Consider the following 23,027-nt stretch of genomic DNA (forward strand, 5'->3'; position numbering starts at 1 on the left):
TTTCTAGTAACTGCATGTTATTCCATCACATCGACAGAGGTCACTCTTCACCATGGTCATCTAAGCAGCTGGAGACCCCAGCTCCTCAGGAAGGCATCAATCTCAGCCTCCTTCCCAGGCTTTGCCATAATGGCGAATACTGAGACATTTGCAAGGGGGAGCTGAGGGCCACTGCCTTCAGCACCCGGACAGCAGACACCCACGGGGCGCCATGCCAGGCTCTCTGAGCCAATGTTCTAGCAGCACCTTGCCCGCAGCTCTATGTTTGGGCACTTCTCTGGAAGAGCCATAAAAATAGCCCGCTGTATGGATGCTAAAGAGACTTACGACGGTTTCTTTTTCAGTATGCGGAAACAGAGCACTGAATTTCACCGAGGCAGAACATGTATTAAAATAAAACCCGCAGTATCGACCCACCTACCTGCCTATGAACATCCGTGGGGGAAAAGTCTCCGAATCCTTCCCAAATTCCACCATTTTCTTCTTCTTCATAAAACCGAATCTGGATGTCATCTGCAAATGGTCACATGCAGGCATATGACTGCAATGGGTGTAGCAACGTTGACGAGCATGCTAGCAAATGCGGCTGGCACGTAACTATACCTCATGCAAATGTAAATGCTTTGAAAAGAATGAGTAGCAGGAAATTTGCACCATTTAAAGTCTTCACAGATCACTGACTCCACTAAATACACAGCATTCACTCCGGGAATGGGATCTACTATTTATTCACAGTGGCAGAGTATTAGATTTGCCCAATCCATTAAGCTCTGTCTTAGTCAACATATGAACCTTCCATTTCTTCACCCTTAAACTACCTCATTTCTGGGAAACTCGAAGGATGGAAGATTATCAGAACCCGTAGGTGTGACTCAGCCCGGAATGGAGATGTACGCTGTAACACTTGACATAAATGAAGCTTCTCACATGGCAGACGCTGTCCTCAGTGCTTTACATGTAAATATGAACTCATCTAGTCCTCAAACCAGTCCTGGGATGTAGGTGTACTAGTGCTGTCCTCATTTGCAGAAAGAATCTGTGGTCTACTGGTGTGTGCACATGTGTGGGGGTACACATGTATGTTACAAGCACATCCAGAGCTCGGGGGTAACTTATGGAAGGTGATCCACTCCTTCCTGCACTCAGGTTGTCAGGCCTGACAGCAAGTGCCCTTACTTCTGTGCTACCTTGCCAGCCTCAGATCGTGTCTTAAGTCAGTTACCCAAGGAGGAATGGCTGAGAAGTGAGGGAGTCAGTATGTAAGCATCATAGAGGCAGGGCCCCAGCTCTTACAGTCTCTGCTGTCCTACCGCCACATACGACTTCCTGACTCCCTACTAAGCAACTGGTTTAAATACCACGATGGCCATGTCCTCTTGTGAGGAAACCAGGATTTGTTTTTAACCCTCTAGTCACAGACTCTAGTTCAACAGAACCATGACATGCGATTCAGGCTGGCATCTCTCTGACTGTACTTCTCAGTTCATATGTAGGACCACACTACTGACTGGTGAAAATTGGTATGTCTATTTTAATATAATTTTAGATATATTAGGATTGAATAAAGCATCTCACTGTTTTCTGATCCAGTTCTTTGCCTTTGGGGAGATCTATCCCAGACTTAGTAGAGGAGGACATCTGTCATTTTCATAGTCTGTCTGTCTGTCTGTCTGTCTCTGTTTATCCTACCTCCAACCCTTTGTTTTCCATTTTACGTATGTGTGTGATAGGAAACTTCACCTGTATCACAATACTAACATTCAATTTGTCATATGTTTTTATTCTAGTTGTTCAGTGAACAGCGAGCTCTCTTCTGTCCTTTGGAGGCACCTCTGCCCAGTCGAACCCCTTCGTGGCTTAGCTGCCTCCTTTAGACAGAGGGACATAACACACTGAGACCTCAGAGCCAGTACCATGGTTTGGTGACAAGACTGGCCCTATCATATCTCTTCAAGGTGGGTTTGTTGCTTCTAGTGGTTTCTCCCAGGGTAGGGTTGGAAGAGCAGGGACTGGTACCCAAGAGTAGGTTCTGAGCCCACCTTCTTAACCAGGCCACACACTTGCTAGCATGGGTCCCCAGACCCTCAGGTACCCCCATCTCCAGGTTCATTATGGGCAGTATTGAGAATAGTATGGTCAAGTCATTGTATCAATATGATATAGATGGCCTTCTAAAGCCTCTGATGTTGAGACATTTCAGTTTAATAATAAATATTAAGAATTAAATACAAATAATTTTGCCCATGGCATATACAGCCAAGGGTCTGGAAATGAACATGACTTTGGTTCAGTGGGTTGGGTGTAGACTGATATCAGTCATGCTGGGATTAGTTTCATGGCAACTTGATACAAGCCAGAGTCGTTCGGAAAGAGGGAACTTCAACTGAGGAAAATGTCCCCACCAGACTGGCCTGTGGTGTACTTGGTTTTGGCTGATAATGTGGGAAGGCCCGGCTCACTGTGAACAGTGCCATCCCTGGGCAGGTGGGTCTGGATATTAAAACAGGCAGAGCAAGCTATGAGGGCCAATCCAGGGGCAGTGTTCCTCCATAGCTTCTGCACTGGAAACTGCCTCCAGGCTCCAGTTCTGAGTTCTGCCTTGTCTTCCCTGGATGATGGACTATGAACTGAGAGCTAAAATAAATTCTCTCCACCCTCAAGCTGGCTTTGGTCATGAGATACCAGGCTCAAGAAACTTGTTTTACAATAGAACATTTATTTGTAATTTTATTTAAAAGGAAGTTTGGGAAAGTAACTACCCCTTCAGCTTTACTAATTTCCCAGTCTTGCTATATCTAATGACAGCAAACATCAGGAACTTCTCGGAGTACACACCGAGGGAAATGTGCTGAGGAAACTGTGTGCGTACCCTTCTCTTTCCCCACTGGCATCAGAGGGACACGTGGAAGGGACTGGGGAGCTCCCCCACATTACAACACAGCACAGAAATAGAAGCAGGGTCTGTAATTTTATGTTATGTAAAACTCAGATAATAACAGTTACTTTAGTTTAACTGAGTACCAGGAACAAAGTTTATTAAGTGTTAGCATGCTGAGCGGCTCTATGTATAATCACTATCCTTTTACTTCTGTGGGGAATTGAAGTATGTACTCAGGTTTTACAAAAACAACACATTATACACTTGAAAATGTTTCTGAGAGATCCCACAGGAAAAGGGAGAACACCCCTGGTCCACTGTGAGCAACTCCCAGAGGACTCTGACAACTACATTTCACGTCTGGAGCCTGGGGTGTACACTTACCTTTCTGAACCTTGTCACAGAGAAGGTAGATTTCTTCTCCTCCGGTTACACACCCTGCTGTTCTGTCCATCCTTACGATTTTCAGGTTAGATGCATTGGGAGCCTCTGTCCGCAGGGAGAAAACAATGCACACCCTAGGTTAGCCCTGGTCTCACAAAGTCTGACAGATGAGCTCACTCCTACTGCTTTTACAAAGACACAGACAGAGCAGGAAGAGCTGCCAGTGTTCTCGGAGCACTTCCTGGGCCTGGGCCACTCACTATCCCCAAGCAGGTGAGGAGTGGATGGTGGCATTTGCTTCCCTGGATGATGGCATTTGGTTCCCCTAACACACAGGCTGATATGGAAGGAAGGTTTCCTGAGGTTTTCAGAACTGCCAGGCCAGTGGCTTGCTTCATGCTAATTTTATGCCACTTACAAAAGTCCTAAAAGTTTTAAGAAAAGTACAGTTTTTAAGCTACCTTATTTTTTATTCTACAAAGAAAAATGAAGATGTTCTGTTTCCTTTCCCCATACTAAATTAGCATTCTGTGTGGTTTGGGGCAAAGCTGCGTGTACTAGCAAGCACTATGAAGCTTCCCCTTTAAAAACTCCAACAGCTGCGTTTTAAGGTTCTCCGTTGAGTAAGAATCTTTTTTATTTGATGAACTTTTCACTTCCCGTTACACTTGTTTAAATCAGACAAATCATCTAGCTGATGCATGTGGAACACAGCACATCATATTCCATAACCTTTCAATGAGACTTCTGAGCTTGCAGGCTTCCTGAGGCAGCTGCTTATCAATCCAATACATGGCAAACAACAGTTACACAGTGCTAAAGGCTATGGAAAGCCCTCCACGTTCTAGTATCTACAGATCAGAAGAAATGACATACTGTTTCTTGAGTTAACTTAAAGTTCCTGTCTTAATGAATGTATTACCAAGTGGAGACAAGGGCAGATAAAAATAATAATTGTCTTTTATTAATTTCTCTTTATAGCTGCCAGGGGCAAAAAAAAAAAAAAAAAAAAAAAAGGTTACTTTAAAGAGCACCAGCCATCTATCCTACAGTCTCGTGTCCAGAAGTAAGAAATCGGTGTTACACGTCAAGACATAATGCACTTTCTGAAGAAAGAACATTACAGTGGGTGGTGTGGCTTAAAATGGACACCAACCCTCTTCCCTAGACTGCAGTAGTCACACTTTGTAGACAATAAACTAGCGCTCAAGGTGATTGTAGGCCTCATGCTTTAGTAAGTGGTGAGGTGACGCTGCCCTGCCTCAGGACGGCTACTCACTGCTGTCATAGATGGCGTCCGACACCACGGGCTCCAGCCTCCGGGTGAAGCTGCCAGTGCTGTCGGGAAGGAAGGCTGTGAACATGAGGCGCACCACACTCAGGTCCATCTCCTTGGTCTGCTGCAGAGCTGCCTGGCGGATGATTTCCTTCTCCCTGTCTAGGGTCACACAGTACAGTCTGTTCAGGCCCGGGCAGGTGAGAGTGGGAACATTTAACACAGCGTATTTTCAGAAGCCCACACAAAGACTGTCTGAAACACCAACTATTTTCCTCTAGAAACACTTCCTTAAAGGTTTTTTACTGGCATAGTGACAGGCTTCATAGAGATGTCTTCATCCCAGCAGACCAAGCCTTTGGCCCATATTCAGTCCCACAGCCTCCTGGTTCCCCTGCCGTGCCCACTATTTCCCTTCTACCAACAGAATACCTTCCTCTCACTTTCACGTCCTACACATGTATGTGCAAATAATATTAACATGTTTATATGAAAGGGGAGAGACAGCATGTGATGTTTTGAGTCTGGCTTATTGCAGCTGACATGGTCAGTTCCAGCTGCATAGACTGCCCTGGGTATGCCTTTTTAAATGGCTGAATAAAACTCCATTATGCATATATATCATACTTCCTTTATCCATCACCTGTTGATGGAGAGCTAGGAGAACTCTTTAACTTGACTCACGAATACGGCTGCAACAAACATGTATGTGCAAGTCGACATGTCTGTGTAGTATGTTGACTTAGAGTTTTGCAAGTATACACAGGAGTGTACAGCTGTCATATGGCAGCTCTACTTTTGAGAACTCTCCATGTTGATTTTCTCATTTATTTATCTATTGTCATTTGCTGGCCGCAGTGCCTATGTGTAGGTCAGAGGGCAACCCGAGGAAGGTGGCTCTCTTCTTCCGCTGTGTGCTCACAGGGACCGAGTTCAGGCCCTCAGAGTTTGTGAAAAGGACCTGCTGAATCAACTGCAAAACACAGCCGAGGGTGACCGTGCGGTTCAGCTCCTCCTGACACCATCTCCCAAGGCCTGGATCATGCGCTACCCTATCTGTTTCCATAGAGTGCTGCAAATCAAACCCAGAACTGCCTACACTAGGCAAGCCCTGGGCCACCGGCGCCCATGCCAGGCTGCAGCTGCTTGTTTTTTTAATGACTGCCATTCTAATTGGGGTGAGATGGAATTCTGAAGCAACTTTAATGGTGAGGGGTGTAAAGCATTTCCTCATACTTGCTGGCTGTTTGCACTTCATCATTTGAGAGCACTGCCCTTGTTACTTAGCCCACTCATTGACCGCATTGCTTGCTTTCCTGGAATTTAATTTTTTGAGTTTTTGATATAACCAGATATTAATGTCAGATACATAGCCACCAGAAACTCTTTCCCATATTGAAGGCAATTTCCTTTGTTTCACAGAAGCTTTCTAATTTCATTTGTTAGTGGTTGATTTTATTTCCTGAGTAGCTGGAGTGCCTTCCAGAAAGCCCTTGCCTACCTGCCTCATGGAGCACTTTCTGTATGTTTCAGATGATCTCTGATCCATGCTGAATTGATTTGATACTGGAAGAGATGGGGATCTAGTTTCCTTCTTTATGTGTGGCTATCCATTTCCCTGGTGTCACTTGTTGGACAGGCCGTCTTTTCTCTAATGCATATCTTGGCATCTTTCTCAAGTATCAGGTGGCTATAGTGGTATTTATTGCTTAATTTTCTATTCCACTGATTTATATGTCTGTTTTGATGCCAGTTCCATGTTGTTTTTGTTACCATGGCTCTACAGTGTAACTTGAAAGCAGCAATTGTGATACCTCTAGCAATACCCTTTTTACTTCCCTATGGTTTTGGCTTCCTGAGGCCTTCTGCTTCTATATGAATTTTAGAATAGTTTTCCTCTTTTCCATGAAGGGTGCCATTGAGGTTTTGATGTGGATTTCAATCTATAGACCACCCTTGGTAACATTTTTGTGATATCAATTATGTAGACTCTGGAGCATGAAGGTCTTCCCATCTATGGTTCCCTGTTTCTTTCTTCAGTGTCTTAAAGTTTTCATCGCCAAGGCCTTTTCATATGTTAGCTTACTGCCAGGAATCTGGTTTGCTTATTTTGAAGCCATTGGCATGGCTATCACTAGACACGGTTGATGTGTCTGCTGATCTCTTCTGGGCATGTTTAATACTGGTATACAGGAAAGCCACTGAGCTCTGCATGGGGAATCTGTACCGTGACACTTCATCAGACCTAAGCCTTTCCAGTGAGCTCTTGAGGCTTTCTTATATATAGGATTATATTGTCTGCAAACAGAGATATTTTGACCTCTTCCTTCCCCGTTTGTATCCTTTTATTTCTCTTTCCTTATTGCTGCTTTTAAGCACTATGTTGAGTAAGAGTGGAGAAAGGTGATACCTTGTCTTATTCCTGCTTTCAAGGAAACTGCATTCATTTCCCCTTCAGTACATATACTATTGGCTATACGTCTATTGTATATAGCCTTTAGTATGCTGAAGTATAGTTCTCTTATTTCTATTTTTTTGAAGATCATAAAGGGATGTTGTGCTTTATCCAGAGTTTTCTGCATCTATTTAGATGACATGCAATTTCTGTTCTCAAGTCTATTTATGCCTTACATTTATTAGTCTTCATATGCCGAACCATTCTCTGTTCTAAGAATGAAGCCAACTTGATCATGGTCAATAATCTTTATAGTGTGTTGATGAATTGGGTTTGTATCATTTTATTAAGAACTTAATAATCCATGTTCATAATTGAATTCTTTTCTCTTTTTTCTGTTGTGCTTTTGTCTGGGTCTGGTATAAAGATTATACTGGCTTCAGAAGATTAATTCAGTAATGTTCCTTCCCTTTCTATTTTATGAAACAGTTTAAGGATAATTTATGTTAATTCTTCTTCAAAGATCTGGTAGAGTTTCGCTGTGATTCCATCTGGGACTGTGCCTTTTTTAGTTGGAAGACATTTTATTACTGTTTCAATTTCATTGCTTGTTTTAGGTCTGTTTAAGTTATTTATATCTTTTTAGTTTAATATTGATAGACCAAATAGATCTGAATTTATCAGTTTTTGTAAGATTTTCTAATTTTTGGAATATATGTTTTCAAGACATGCCATAATGATCCTTTGAATGTCACCTGGATTTCTGGTAATGATTCCCCAATTTTCATCTTTAATTTAATCATTTAGGTCTTCTTTTTCCTTTTGGTTAATTTGGCTTGAAATTCTGACCGTTAGAAAAATTTTATATAACAGCCCCCATTAAATTGTTCAAAATTAAAGCCATCAACGGAAACCTGCATTTTCTCTGAGTACTGTAACAACTGTCTTATGTCATCCTCTCCCTGTCCTGCCTTTCTACTTTGGTTCAGAGTTTAAGGCACACACAGTATGTGAGAGAGTAGAGTGAAAAATGCCGGCTACATCACCGGCTGCACCGAGAAGGGAAATCAGTGTGTAAAGGCTTTGCGTATGAGGGAGGTGTCTAGTTCAGAACAACTCAATTGCACTAGCTCCTTGCCCTCATGGACCGACAGGCTGATGGACACAGTCAAAGGCTGGGCAAGGTTGCTCACCTGTGAGCTGCCGGTCTCCTCCACCTTCTGCTTGTAGATAGGCAAGGTCAGAATGCACCAAGAGTCCAGGATTATAGCCCCTTATACACGCCTCTGTCATCCGTGCTTCTAGGGTTTCAAACACCTTTTTCTTGGTTACATGAAGTATGCCTAGGTTTGCAAAGCTGGGGAAATGCAGGAAGATGATCAGCAAAAAGAACCAAAAGTTAAGTAGGCTGTGGGAGGAGTGGGCTTTAGTTTAGCAAAGCGCACTCTGAAAAAAACATACAAGCCCTCAGGTCTTACGCCACTCCAAGTTAGGCGAATATCGGAATTTGGGATTTTTATATTATGAAGGTAATATATAGCATATACCGTATAACACACTAAACTGTTGCCAGGGCTGGGGTGTACAGTGTACATCTAGGCAGAGAGCAGTATAACCAGTCTCACCACATGTGAGTCAGGCCAGGTCAAACTGGGTGACTGATGAGCTGGTGGACTTTACATTTTCTCCACGGTGCATGCCTACGTGTAACCTGACTTCACATCTGAAGATGGCCATCACCCTTACTTACTATGTCAGCCACAAAGGGAGGATTTAGCCTAGTAAACAATACACATGTTGGTGTTCTGCCACAGTCCACAGTGGGGTGAGGAACTGGGAACAGGGGACACAGAACAGCTGTCCTCAAGAAAAGAGAGGATAAATAAAGTGATTCTTACAATTACCTGGCTTAATAACCAGGCTGCAGGATGGGAACCCAGTGCTTTGCAGTTGCAGAGACAGGTAGACTTAAGGCAAACAGAGACTAGGGTTGATACAGTAACACAACACTAGGGATACCTTTAGCTGACAGTAATGTTAGAGAAAGAGCCCTCAAAGGCTGGGGGAGAGATGCTGTTCTCATAGACCCACAGGGCTGGACCAGTTCAAGAAGCCTCAAAATACATTAAGCATCAGATTGAATACTTAGAGGGTACTTCTTTAGTAATGGTGCCAACTTGACCCTAGTCTGAGAGAGATGGGAGAGAAAACAGGAGAGGAAGTGGGGAGGTCACAGACAGAGAAGCAGTGGACAGAAAATTTAACAGTTGGAAAGTTTATAGATTTAATAAAAAATCCAGAGATCAACGAATCCTAAGAAGCTCAAGTTTATGAAGAAAACTATACCTCAGTCCTTCAAAACTGTCACGGCTCACAACTACAGATGGAGAGGAGCCAGAAACACCGCTAGACAGATTTCATACAGCAGAGCCGGGCAAGATGCACACAGCAGCTCTTTTTGGAAACAGGTCAAGCCCTCAGATGGTGAATCAACATAAAACCAGGACATGAAAGAACACATTGTCAACCTAGGACACCTTTGAACAGCAGAGATGAAGAGAAGACTTTAGACAGCAGACTGAAACGAGCCCATCAGCACCAGATCAGCAGTAACGAGGAAAGGTAAAGGAAGTGATGCCGGCGGGGGACAGCCAGCCAGAAACCCTGACCTATAAAGCAGGGCGAAGAGCAATGGAGATGCGAATGTGTGTCAGTCAATACAAGCTCATGGCCCTCATTTATGCAACTAACTGAAAAATTACTTTTCTGTCTATGGCAAACAAACAAACAAACAAACTCCACAGAACAAGCGTACTATGGAACTTACAACGTATGTAGATGTAAAATACACGGCACGACAGCCCAAGGCCCAGAGCAGGAAGTGAAAGTGTGCTGCCCTTAGGTTCACATACGTACAACATGCCGTGAGATCATGCTAAGTATAGTCTTATCAGTCAAGGTGGATTTTTAGAGCAAATGACATTACCAAGGATGAAAGGAGATGAAAATATCAACTAACCAAGAGAGAGTAAGAATCCTAAATATTTATACATCTGATATAAGGAAGAGCCACATTACAGGAGGTAAAAATCTTATAACAACAAAAGGAAGACAGACATATCTATAAATGTGATTTCAACATTCCTCTCTTGGTAACTGATAGAACTAATAGACAAAAAACCATTAGGATACAAGGCTTGAATAACACTTGAACATCCGCACCCAACTGATGTAGTGATATTTCATTTGTATTTTAATAAATAAAGCTTGCCTGAAGATCAGAAAAGCAAAACAGCCAGCCATGGGCTACATCAGTCCAAAATGGTGATCCTGCTTCCTGAATCCTCAGAATGAGACTGTGTCTGAGAGCTGTTTTCTCGTGTCTTATACTCCTCTCTAGGACTGGAATTTAAAGTGTGCACCACTACTGCTTGGTTACTTTAATTCCTAGGATGGCTACTGGGATTAAAGGTGTGTGTCACCACTGCCTGGATTTTATTAGTATTACAAATATGAGCACCTAAGGAATAATACAAGGCTTTAGCCACTTTAGAAAATGATTTGGCCTTTTCTTCTAAATATGGCTCTAGCAGTCAGTGTCCTTGTCATTCTCTTCCTGAATACCCAAGAGAAATGAAAACTATGCTCACACACAAAGAACCTTATCTTAAAGCCCTGGAAAAAACCAAGTGTGCTTGAACAAATGAATGGATAACAGGTCGTAGGCACCAGTCTCTAAATGCATTACCACAGAGTAACTGAAAGGAAGCAAGCGCAGACGCATGGAGCGACACGGAGGATTTCAGTGCACGGCGTTGAGTGAAAGGAGACAGGCTTTGAAAGGCTGTGTGCTGTATGACTCTATGGCATGCAATTCTGAAAAGGCAAACTGTATATAAAGGAAACTCATTAGTATTTTCAAGGCCTCTAGTGGAGGAAGGGTTGACTGCTGAGAGGCGTGCGGAGATTCTGGGGTTGGCAGCAGTGCACATTTGATGTTCGTAGCCATGTGGTTATCAAGAGCCACAGAAATGAACACTTGAAAGGGTTTCTACAGCAGCAATGATATTTTAAAAACAGAAAGGCCACACCCGCTAATAAAAGGGCTGGCAGCACGACCTTCCTTCTTACTCTTGTTTTCATAACACGGGAGTCTTTAGACCAGCAACATCAACATTATTTTAGAACATACTAAAAATTTGGGGGTTTGATCTAAACCTATTGAACAAACAAAGTGTTTTAACCAACCCTTCAGTTAATTCTGAGCAATGCTGAGGCTGGAGAACCTGGCTTTACACTGCTCTGCGAAATCAAATTCTCCTGGATGAAGGCTGGCATCAGTCTTAAAGAAGACCCAGGCTGATGTGACCCTGTAGCCACCAGTAAACACGAAGCAGTAAGCCAGATGTTTTCATCTTCGTTGTCATCTGTTTCTGAAGTTGTGATGTGTCTGAATCCCCTGGGATTCAGTTTGGGGCTCACAAGTCTTTGGCATTTGTTGTTTCAAGACTTAGTCCTTGATTTCACAGGCTTCAAACGCAGTCCCTGACCACAGTGCACACCCTAACTTGGAATGGCACACTTCTAGCCTAGGTCCACATTTGTCCAATCTTCTCCAGTCAGGGCCTCTTCTGTCTAGTCACACAGAATGACCAACCTCAATTAGTTTGGATCTCTAAAATAGGGATTTAATAACGCAGCAGTTCCACTGAGTGAGGCCAAAGGTTCGCCTTTGTGCTTTATATTTATATAGCCCGCAGAGCAGTGATTCTCAACCTTCCTCATGCTGAGACCTGTTAATACATTTCTCATGTTGCTGTGACCCCCAATCATACAATTATTTTTGTTGCTACTCATAACTGTAATTTTGTTATGAACTGTAATGTAAATATCTGAGTTTTCATATAGTCTTAGGGGTCACAACCTACAGGCTGAGAACCACTGCTTTAGTGATATATGCTCTATAAATTAGTTGTGAAAAATAAAGAACTGCACAACTCTTTCAACCCAGGTTGCCAGGAAACAAACAGGGTGTGGTGGCTGTTGGTGAATGTGGCCTACACAAAGCAGAAAAGCACAGACATTTTCCACTGAATGAAAAGTTTCAAAGAACTAGAATGTTGGCGAAATATTAACATTCTAGGTCAAAATAAAACACCAAACAGGATTTGTTTTTTATCAAGAAAGGTGGTGAAATTTAAATAAATGAATAAGAAATGAGAGGACTTATGAAAGCTAACTAAAATTTTAAAAGAATAACCCTATATTAAAATCATTAAATCCATAATCAAAACTTAAGAGATGAATGTTTTAATACTGATAAAATAATTTTGAAAACTGTAATTAAACATATTGAGAACTCAAGCTGAGAAGGTGTGGGAGACACTGTAAATAAAGGGGATCCTTCTGGTTTTGATGTCTGCAAAGCTGCGGGTCTTCTTGGTGTCGTTTTTACATATCTTAATATTTTGGACTGGTGCCTTGCTTGTGAATCTATACTCAGTGTAATATGAATTATTGAAAACAGGTTATCTTCATTCTATTTCCAGTATTGACAAGTCTAAGAAATGACTTTGGCTGCCTTCCTAAATTTCTTGCCTACAAGTCAGAACTAAAACTAATCAATGTCATACCATAGAAAGACAGTGGCAAGTTTGCTCTTGCTATTTTATAGCATTAGCTAACGTTGGCTTGGTCTAAAATGTTGAAGATAGAAAGTGTCTGGAGATAGTATGTCTTGCTGGTTTTGTAAGGAAAGAAATTCAAGTCTCCAAAGTCATGTAACTTGCCCCCATTTCTGTTCTGGTTCCCAGGCAACTAGCATGCTGTTTTAACATCTACAAAAAAAGAAAAAATAAGATACAGGTCTGATGTTAGAAACTCAGAGACACAGAGATGAATGAATCATGAAAGAAATGGTGTCTTTTGGGAAATACTGTGGGCAGATTTTTCTCTGTTAAATACCAGATGTAAAGTGAGTACAGCCACTCTAAGGACCCCAGTGAGAAAAGCTGCTATGGCCAGCTACTATAACTCAGGTGGCATCTCCTTGATGACATCTCTCAAAGCTTTCTAACATTAGAAAGTCCCACTCAGCGACAACTAAATCAAACCCCAGGGAGCAAACTCGGGAATTAGATGGTGAAATGCTTGCTAAATGAACGGTGAGCACTCTCAACTCCAGAACCACACCCTCCACTGCACTACAAGACACTGAAGACCTCCTCCCTCTGCTTACAGATGCACAATCTAATGCATTGTTGCTATGTGCAGCTTAGAGTAAATAACCATTGGTTCCTTTTATTGATGCTGCTGCTGGGGATCATCCCAGGGCCTGTGCACACCACGCAGGCCCCTCCCACTGAGCTACAGAGACAGCCACCAGTAGTTTCTTCTAAAATTATTGAAGGTTATTAAACCAACACAGAGAAACAACATTAATCATATTTATAATAATAAATATTACTAGTAGAGGATTCCATGTATAATTTCCTCAAAAGTATGCAATTGTACGATGGATTAAACAAGACCAAAAGAGTACAAATCTTTAAAGGGATGGGCACTGCTGTGGTAAAATCAGAAGAAACCATAACTGATCAACTGTCTGAAAAGTGACGAGAACCCTGCATCGCCTCTCATAAGCCAGGCAGGAGCTGGAAGGGACCCAAACGTGACAGACCAAGAAGAGGACCGCCCTTTCAGGAGACGCTGAGACAAGTTAAAGTACACAAGAATCACCTTAAGCTTCTTCCTTCCATTTAGATACATTTCCCCAACATCAAAAGCATCAGATTTTAGAGTCTTAAAGAAAGCTCCCCTCTCTAGGTTTTTCACACTTGAACATCTTCATAGTCAAACAAAGAAATGCCCAGGAACGTGAAAGCTGTCTGTGCCTCCCAAGAACAAGGGACTTGAGACAAAGGAATCCAGACTTCACCACAGGTGATTAAGTGGTTTCTTTGCATAAAAAGCCCACATTTGCTGGGATTTTAGCAGACACCACTTAAACTAAGAATGATGTTAGAAACTTAGGAAATTCTGAATGATGTTATACATAATTAATCAAATTAACAAAAAGTCTATCCACAAGCACAGACGCCATAGGGTGATGGCAGGAAAATTTCCTCAGTCGCTTCTCCACCTCGGTTACTCCCTGGGCCTAGTGCTCAGTAACTGGCTAGACTAGCTGGCTGTCTGCTGTCCCCCACCACTCTACATCAGGGCCCCAGGCACCACCACCACATCTGGCTTTTTTTTTTTTTTTTGGAGTCGGTGGGTGAGACAGAGTCTCTCTGTGTAGTCCTGGCTGTTCTGGAACTTGCTTTGTAGACCAGGCTGGCCTCAGACTCAGAGATCCTGCCTCTGTCTTCTGAGTGCTGGGACTAAAGGCATGTGCCACCATGCCCGGTCTTTTCCTATTTTTACTTTATTTATTTTCTTGGTTTTCTACACCTGACTTTTTATGTGGATGCTAGAGATCTAAACTTAGGTCCTGAAGTTTGTACAGCAAAAACTTAACACATGGATCCATCTCCCCAGCTCTTATCTTTTGTTTTTAAAACTTATTTTAATTAGCTATTGTGGTGATTTGATTAAAAAAAAAAATGGGTCCCAAAGGGAGTGGCACTATTAAAAGGTGTAGCTTTGTTGGAATAGGTATGGCCTTGTTGGGGGAAGTGTGTCACTGTGGGGGTGGGCTTTGAGGTCTCCTATGCTCAAGCTAAGTCCAGTGACATAGTCCACTTCCTTGTAAGTCAAGATGTAGAACTCTCAACTCCTTCTTCAGCACCATGTCTGCCTGTGTGTCACCACGCTTCCTGCCATGATAATAGACTACACATCTCAAACTGTAAGCCACACAAATTAAATGTTTTCCTTTATAATAGTTGCTGTGGTTATGGTGTCTCTTCACAGTAATTAAAAGCCTAATGCAACTACTATTTTTATTTTAAAATTTTATTCCATTTTACTTATTTTTGTGTGTGCTGCATGCATAACCCTTTGCTACATGTGGAAGTCAGAGTCGGTTCTCTCCAATCACGTGGGTTACAGGAGTTAAATTCAGGTTTCAGACTTGGTGGAAAGTGCGCTTTCTGGGCTACTGGATTGGCCCTCATTGTTGGTTTTTAAGAATCCCCAAAGTAAGAGTAATCTGTTTCTGAAATGAATGAATGCTTACATCAATTTTCACTCTGGGTTAAGTTACTTCATTGTCTGCTAGTTTACTGTTTCAGGATAATGAAACAAACAAAAAAACTCCTTAGAATAACAAATGTCTATTTTGTGTGTGCACACATTTGTGTGTGTATGCAGAGGTCAGAGGACACCTTCAGGTTTGACACTGAGTCCGCTGTTTGTCTGCAACATGGAATTCCAGAGATTCTCCCATCTCTGCCTCCTATCACCCCCACGGGAGCTGGGATTACACATCCCCATGCTCTGCAATGGGCTTTTCTGTGCAGCCAGGGGATCTGAACCTGGGTCATCACACTTGCTTCACAAGCATTTTTACCCTTGGGGCATACTTATATCTTATTATTTCTTGATTCTTTAGAAATAAAATAATTTTCATAAAGTTTCATTCATTAAAAATTGTTTTATTTGACTGACTTTGAATGAATACACTAATCTCTATCTACAGTTAAGATCGAATGCATGCTCAAACCAACTTGCATTTCTTGGTTACTTAGTCTGCATACTTCTTAAGTAGCATCGAGTTGGAACAATATATATTTATCTCCTTCGTGTCTCAAATGTTCCCACTAGGAATCTATTAAGGGAATCACAAATAGAAAAACTCAGAGCTGGCTGTGGTGGTGCGTGACTCCAGTCTCAGCACCTAAACACTCAGGAGGCAGAAGGACAGTTGTTAGTTCAAGTTAACCTTGGACTACAAGTGAAGACCCTGCTCCAAAGAAGCGAAAAGCATCTATAAGGCAACCATTTCTGTATAGTTAAGGAGGTAGCATTTTGTCTTTTTTGCTTTTGTCTTTATCTTTATGTCCAGGAGACAAAAAAACACTATGAAAGTGGCACAAAGATAAATTGAAAATGGCTCTTAGGTCAGGTGCCTATAAATATAACATCACTCAACTGAACCACACAGCTCTGGGAGGCCAAGACTATAGACGCAAGGATTGTCTCAGGCAGTCACATATCTGATCACTGTTTTTTTCCTTAGGGTTCAAAGGCAATCACACACATTCCCCTGGCTTTGTATGTATGTGTGTTTTGAGATCCTCTCAGGCCTTGAACAGGTCTGTGATGAGAAGGGCTTATTGATTTCCCACCCACACGCTTCATGTGCTACCGTTCCCATCTCCCGCAGCACCGTATGCCCCCACTTACCCAACCACCATGTCCTTGGGGCCGGCTACCACAGTGCAGATCCCGTCTTCACAGTGTTTGCCCACCAGGCTGTGGGCATGCAGGTGGATATTTTTCCCATTTGTGACCAACTGTACAATAACCTTTGCAGGTCCCACATAGTTGCAAATCTATATGAGAAGCACATTGTTAAAAGTTAGTACATTTGATCCTATTGTAAAGCGGAACCAGTGAGCATAAACACAATATAAAAATTTGCAAATGTATACATGTGACTATAACTTAACTTAAAAATGTATGATGAACACATGACAGGATGGGAATAAATCGAAATGTTAGTGGGGGTTGCTTTATGTGGTGAGCCTGAATATCCTGGAAGCAAGACAGTAAAACACAGTACGCATCATTAGTGTGAACTACCACTCGCGTCCCTAAGTAATCCTCCTTCTAACAAAGCTTTTATTCTCTGTATCCTTGTCACAATTTTGGGAGACAAAAACTGGGAAAACCGTGCATGAGAATGGATGACCGATGTAGTAAAGGAGATGAAAAAAGAATGTACCCTAACGCCGTGCCCTGTAACTAGGCCAGGCAGGAAGTCTTGTTCGGGGACTTGGCTCCGAATGCTGGTTTTAACAGTGCAAGCCCATGGCGTGGCCCGCGTCACTCACTACGACACCCGCCTATCTTCAGTAGTTTCCTCTGTCTTGGACTCTGACACTTACAATGCACACGTCAGGCACCTCTTAAGTTTCTTAAATAACAGAGCAAACTCCCTGACTGGAAATTCTTCGGTTTCACCTCTGGTTATTTAGCTCTTCTTTCATGTAGTTAAGTTTCCATGTGAGGTAATTTTTACGTGTATATCGCTAACACGATGGGAGTAGCAATAAAGAGGAAAAAACAGAAGAGACCAGGTTTTCTTTCTTGTCTAGTTGACCATCCTGACTTTCAAAGCATAGGACCTGTCCCCAATGAAGACCAAAAATCACACCAAAAGCTCAGTGCCATCATTTCCCCCTTCTGAACTGTCTGAAGTCAGAACCTGACATAGATCTCACCTGTTGTTGAAATGCATTGCATCTCTGGAAGCCCTTCTGATAATAAACACAAAGCACCTGCATTTGCTAATAAAGCGTCTTGTGAAGACACGGCCTTCCTCAGCCAGCTTGCTTCTAATACCATCCCCCTCAATTGTCGAGACTCCACTGAGGCAGGGCTCTGTAGAATTTTTCTTAATATCGATTTCCCACAATGGAACCTTTGTCAGAGCTTGATCACTTCTGGTTTTACTCCCTAGAGGCTATGGAGAAGAGCTACTGTGGCCCTGAACACTGGCCTGCCCTCCAATCCGCTGGGCAGACTCCTCAAAGGCCTCCCTGACTGAGCCCTGATGCAGCATTGTAACGGTTTGCTTCTGAACCCTGCCAAAAACTCATGAAATGTTTTCAGCCTGTACTGGAAGTGGATCTGTAGGAGGTAAAGTCAAATATGCCATAAGGGTCAGTTCCTTATCCAATGGAGCTGTGCCTTACACAAAGAGGAAGAGATACTTAAGCCAGGATGGCCTATCTTGTTATGTAATTTCCTGTCTTGTCCTCAGACTGCAGAGTTCCCACCAGATGTGGCTGCCGAATCTGAAGCCTCCCAGTCTTTGAACTGCCGGCCAAATGAACTTTAACTCTGTGTAAACTACTCATCAGCTATCATAACAGAAAATGGACCAAGACTTACTCCTTACTGCCTTCCCACAGTGGGGAACAAGCCAACGGAAAGGAAAGTTGCACTAACTTTAACCCTTACTATCCCAAAGCATGAACCAATTTCTTAGACACAGCACTTCAAGCTCTCTCTGGTATTAAAATGAAGTGAGTTTAGCAAGCAGCCTTTCCATTTAAGTGTAGGACAAAGAATAAAAAATTCTTGAATGACTGATGCCCCAGCTCTGGGTGATCAGATCTGAGATCAGTCTGCCAAGGATCAGCAGGAGGACCAAGCCAAACAAGTGATTCCCTTGTAACTGACAGGGTGCACAGGAACGCAGTGGAGTAAGTGCGAGGAAGCGCTTCACTTGGGTGAAATCAGGCTAGCTTTCCACTTAAGCAGAAAGAACTCAGTGAGGAAGGCCAGTCACTCTGGAATCTGAGCCCTCTGACGCTCCCGTTAGTCACCAGTGCTGGAGAAGAGAGGTGGGAGGTGTGTTCACTTGTTTTTCTTACTACTAACTTCATGGTTGACGGGTGGCAAGAATGAGGAACTGGGACGACTGTGAGGTAAAGAACCTGAAAGATTTGCCAGTGACTAATGCGCTGTTTGATCCCTCTGAGAGTCCAAGTCAGGATGGCATCATCTGGTTTTTACACAGACCACAGAATAAAAACTGGGAGGGCCCTGGACTTTCTGTACTTTCCAAGATACCGTCAGAAAGAGAGAGGGGTGGGGAGGAGAGAGAGGGTGAGAACCTGAGTGTGAGGACAGCTGTATGGCACAGGCAAACCTTGACAGAGAGAGAGAGAGAGAGAGAGAGAAGAGAGAGAGAGAGAGAGAGAGAGAGAGAGAGAGAGAGAGAGAGAGAGAGGAGACACAGCTGTATGGCACAGGCAAACCTTGACAGAGAGAGAGAGAGAGAGAGAGAGAGAGAGAGAGAGAGAGAGAGGAGACACAGCTGTATGGCACAAGCAAACCTTGACAGAGAGAGAGAGAGAGAGAGGAGACACAGCTGTATGACACAGGCAAACCTTGACACACACACAGAGAGAGAGAGAGAGAGAGAGAGAGAGAGAGAAGACACAGCTGTATGGCACAGGCAAACCTTGACAGAGAGAGAGAGAGAGAGAGAGAGAGAGAGAGAGAGAGAGAGAGAGAGAGAGAGAGAGACACAGCTGTATGACATAGGCAAACCTTGACAGAGAGAGAGAGAGAGAAAGAGAGAGAGAGAGAGAGAGAGAGAGAGAGAGAGAGAGAGAGAGAGAGGAGACACAGCTGTATGGCACAGGCAAACCTTGACACACACAGAGAGAGAGAGAGAGAGAGAGAGAGAGAGAGAGAGAGAGAGAGAGAGAGAGACACAGCTGTATGACACAGGCAAACCTTGACATGATAACTTGGGGAACCATCATCTAGGATGCCATGGAGACCAAAGGGTATTTGCTACCAATTTAGAAATTTATTCTATGAAGTTAATGGAAATATTAAATTCTCAATAGAACAGTCTCTTGAAAACAAAGTTTACAGAGGGCAACTGTGTCTGTTAGTAAGGTCTTTCTAAGAGTCTGACCGTATTCTTGAGTACATGGTGGGTGTCCAACCACAGGCGGGGAGACAAGGTGCTACCCTGCACGGTCAGCTGCTCAGGAGAGTGGAAGAGCATGGACTGCAAGGACAGTCCACACTCGAGGCTGGGTGACTTGCTTGGTCTCCTTATCTGTTCAATGGCTAGTAATGCTCAAGGAGTTGTGATGAGAGCACACATTAGAGCTCTTACGTCCTCACGGAGGGCGCAGCAGACGACAGAACATTAAGTCAGCTATGCCTCCACTCACGGCCTGTAGTATCACAGCTGCCCGAGGTGATCTTTCAAACATCTGTGAGGCGACTGGCTGGAAGACACTTGGCCTGCTTCTATTCCTCGGAGAAGTCATTTTCCACATTGCTGTGCTTTACTTTTCTAGAAAATACTGTTATTCTAGTGGCAGCTGCCATTCTTGGGGACAACCAGACTTTGCTGGCCTCCCAGACAAAACGCAAGACTCTTCTAGAAGTTGTGCCCACAAGCCGGAACTGCTTTTGGAACTAGAAGCCATGGGCTCAGGTTCGCTCATCTTAGTCAACCATATACTTTTACCTAAAAGCCCGCCCCGCCGTGGAAAAGCACGTGCTGCTTCTTCAGTGGGTTAGAAGAGGCAAGTGGTCTAGAATCTTCTCATAATCAGAGTTTTAAAAGTCCAGGTTGCTGTCTGGATAAATTTGGCTAAAGTACTTTGACAGGAAGTAGAAGCAGCAGAAATGTACGACATCAGACGTAAAACCATACTTTTCGGCTTATGTTTTCTTTCAGAGTGATGACAGTGGTGACTACGAAGGGAACAGGAATGTTCCCAGTGTCCCAACAGAACCTGGGACTGGCTCTGCTCGGAGCCCCACTCTGCTTGGGAGCCTGACTCCACTCTACCACACGAAGCAGAATGGCTAGATTCAGAGCTCTCCCAGTCAGGTTCAAATCCCCCAGATGCGGGTGATTGACACTTAGTCCCACGGCCAGCTTCTCCACCTTGAAAACCCAACCAATAACACACGATCACAGGACTGCTTTAAGATTAAATGAGATAACACAACACTTGCTCCCTGAGGGGATCGACAATCCCAGATATTAACTGTCTCCTGTCTAGTCTATCACCTCACTGAGAACGTTTGTAAAGCCCCTAAGTGTTCCACGCTCTAGAAGGTCAGGGAGTGCAGGCTGCACTTTGCTCAGAACAAGCCCCATCTCCTGCTCTCACGGGAATTAAACACTGGGACAGATACTATTCGGATAATTTCAACAATACATATAAAACCTAACTGGAGAACTTGTCAGAAGGACTTTCTATTAGGGTTTAGACATGGCCAGGAAGCTTCCAGTACAACTAACGAGGACTGAGATTTGAAGGGAGAGGGTAGTAGGAGGGGCAGGCCGAGAGCATGCAGAGTGCTCTCGCAGTCCTCCTGACCCCCTGCCTGGCCTTGCTCAGGAACACCCCACAGGCATTTCTGCACAGTTCCACCAACAGCCATGGTCTCTTCTCTTTCCCACTGAGAACGGTACCCATTCTTCCAGAGAAGACCTAAACCCGAGTCTTCCATGACACCTTCCTCATGATGCCAGCCTGTGAAGGTTCCTCTACTGTCCTTGTATGGACAGTGACTGGGGACACAGGGCGGGAAATGACATGTAGCTGGCAAGCAAGGGTTAACAACGTCTTACCTGGCTTGTTTGCTCATTTCTCAGAGCATGTCTACTTCCCAACCTCTACCTATGAAAGGCGAGGAAGCAATCCCCACAACAGCCATGTGGGGTCAGTAGTGGTTCCCCATTCCCCTGGGGAAGAAGCCAAAGTGCACTGCCTGGTTCCTGTGACTGCAGGGACTTGGCAGGTCCCTGGAACTCCGGTCTCCCCCACCCCAAAGCCCAGTCATGATTCCACTGCACCATGTCACCACTTGGCTCAGCCCTTTTTCTCTGTGCCAAGCTCACTCCAGAGCTCTATGGCTCTGCTCTGCCCACCTGAGCACAGGTACACGGTGGTTACAGAAATGCCTGCTCGTTGGCACTGATGTGTATTGTGAGAAAGGCCTCAGAGCCAGGTGTGAGAAGGATCCAAGTTCTCTTGTCTCCCTGAGTCTCTTCCATTTAAAAAAAAAAAACTACTCCAGCTAACATTAAGCCATGACACTTACTCTTCTCCGTGGAAGTCAAATTACAAAGAGGGAGAACGGGAAGGAGAAGGGGAAGGAGGGGCGGGAGAGAGACTAGGAGATTATTTAATAATATATACCCTCTCAAGGAGGACAGGTAGTCACTTTACTGTTCTCAATTATTTATTTGTGCAACCAGGAAGCAGAGATCAAAGCTCGCTACATGAGATCACCCCTACTGGCATAGAAAGTGCTGAATTGGTCTCTTCTCGCTGAGACAGGGGATGCTGAGTGGATCTAACCCAGAATCAAAGCCCAACTCTGCCTTCACCCAGCTCTGCAATCTTACATGAGTGGGTAACTTCTGAACCTCACGCTTTGTGTCTACATTGGTTGCAGCTTCTTGTGAGGCCTGCACAGTTTCTGGCACCAAGCAGCTTTTTCTTTCCTTCCTTCTTATCTGTGGAGATCATCTGGGCCTTCTGATGACCCTGAGATAGGCAGGGTTGGCACTAGTACCCCCATCTTGCAGATAAAAAAAAAACCCAAAAAACAAACAAACAAACAAAAAAAAACAAGTTTAGACAGACTGAGCAACAAGTGATGTAACCTTCTGAGGACAGCCAAGATGCAGAACACTGTGGAATTCACTCTTCATCCTCTGAGCACTGCTGCGCTATTGCAAGCAGGGGATGGGACGCATGGAAACCTCTTCAATTCATTCACTACTACCGGCAACTTGTTTTCCCAGCAGGGTTCATGGATGTGCAGTATTCCTGACACTCCCTACTAGAGTGGCCAACACCACATGGAGCTGGAGACTCAGGCTGGGACTATAATGCAAACCACCTCTCAGATAGGAGGCTCTTCCCCAGAGCAGGCAAAAACGCCTCTACCTGCACACAGCCCTGCTCTGAGGGTGGGGGACGCCTCTACCTGCACACAGCCCTGCTCTGAGGGTGGGGGACGCCTCTACCTGCACACAGCCCTGCTCTGAGGGTGGGGGATGCCTCTACCTGCACACAGCCCTGCTCTGAAAGTTTCATATCATCATATCTTGACCTGGGCCTTCCGTTTCTCTTTGTGCTTTTTCCTTTAATTTTTAATTTTATCACATAAAACATAAATGTCTAGAGGTCAGGCTTCCCTGAGAACCTCAGGTGCAGGGAAGTCCTGAGCTTTGCTAACACGTGACAAATCCCCACCTTTTGTGGCTTTAATAATCCACAACCGCAAAAGAATGTAGGGATGCAGCGTGTAATTCGTGGACAAACAATGTCGGAAGCACTCACCTCAGCCAGCCTCTTGCCAGCGGGTGCATTTTAAATAGAAAACGAAGTGTATAATAGTGCTCTCTGGCAACGTTTCTTTCC

The 23,027-nt window shown here is 43.9% G+C and overlaps 1 protein-coding gene across 2 annotated transcripts in view; it reads right to left on the reverse strand.

The window, feature by feature from the left end:
* The window catches only part of Nfkb1 (nuclear factor kappa B subunit 1), a 109,305-nt gene that overhangs the window by 27,054 nt on the left and 59,224 nt on the right, over positions 1–23,027 (reverse strand). For both annotated transcript variants that reach the window (XM_057793144.1, XM_057793143.1), the window contains exons 7-11: positions 16,282–16,430; positions 8,127–8,290; positions 4,542–4,700; positions 3,263–3,367; positions 422–513 (exon numbers count right to left, since the gene is read on the reverse strand). In XM_057793144.1, the coding sequence (XP_057649127.1) occupies positions 422–513; positions 3,263–3,367; positions 4,542–4,700; positions 8,127–8,290; positions 16,282–16,430 (669 nt within the window). The remainder of the gene's footprint in view (positions 1–421; positions 514–3,262; positions 3,368–4,541; positions 4,701–8,126; positions 8,291–16,281; positions 16,431–23,027) is intronic.

This window comes from Chionomys nivalis, chromosome 18, assembly GCF_950005125.1.
Source record: "Chionomys nivalis chromosome 18, mChiNiv1.1, whole genome shotgun sequence".
In the NCBI taxonomy this organism is placed as follows: Eukaryota; Metazoa; Chordata; class Mammalia; order Rodentia; family Cricetidae; genus Chionomys; species Chionomys nivalis.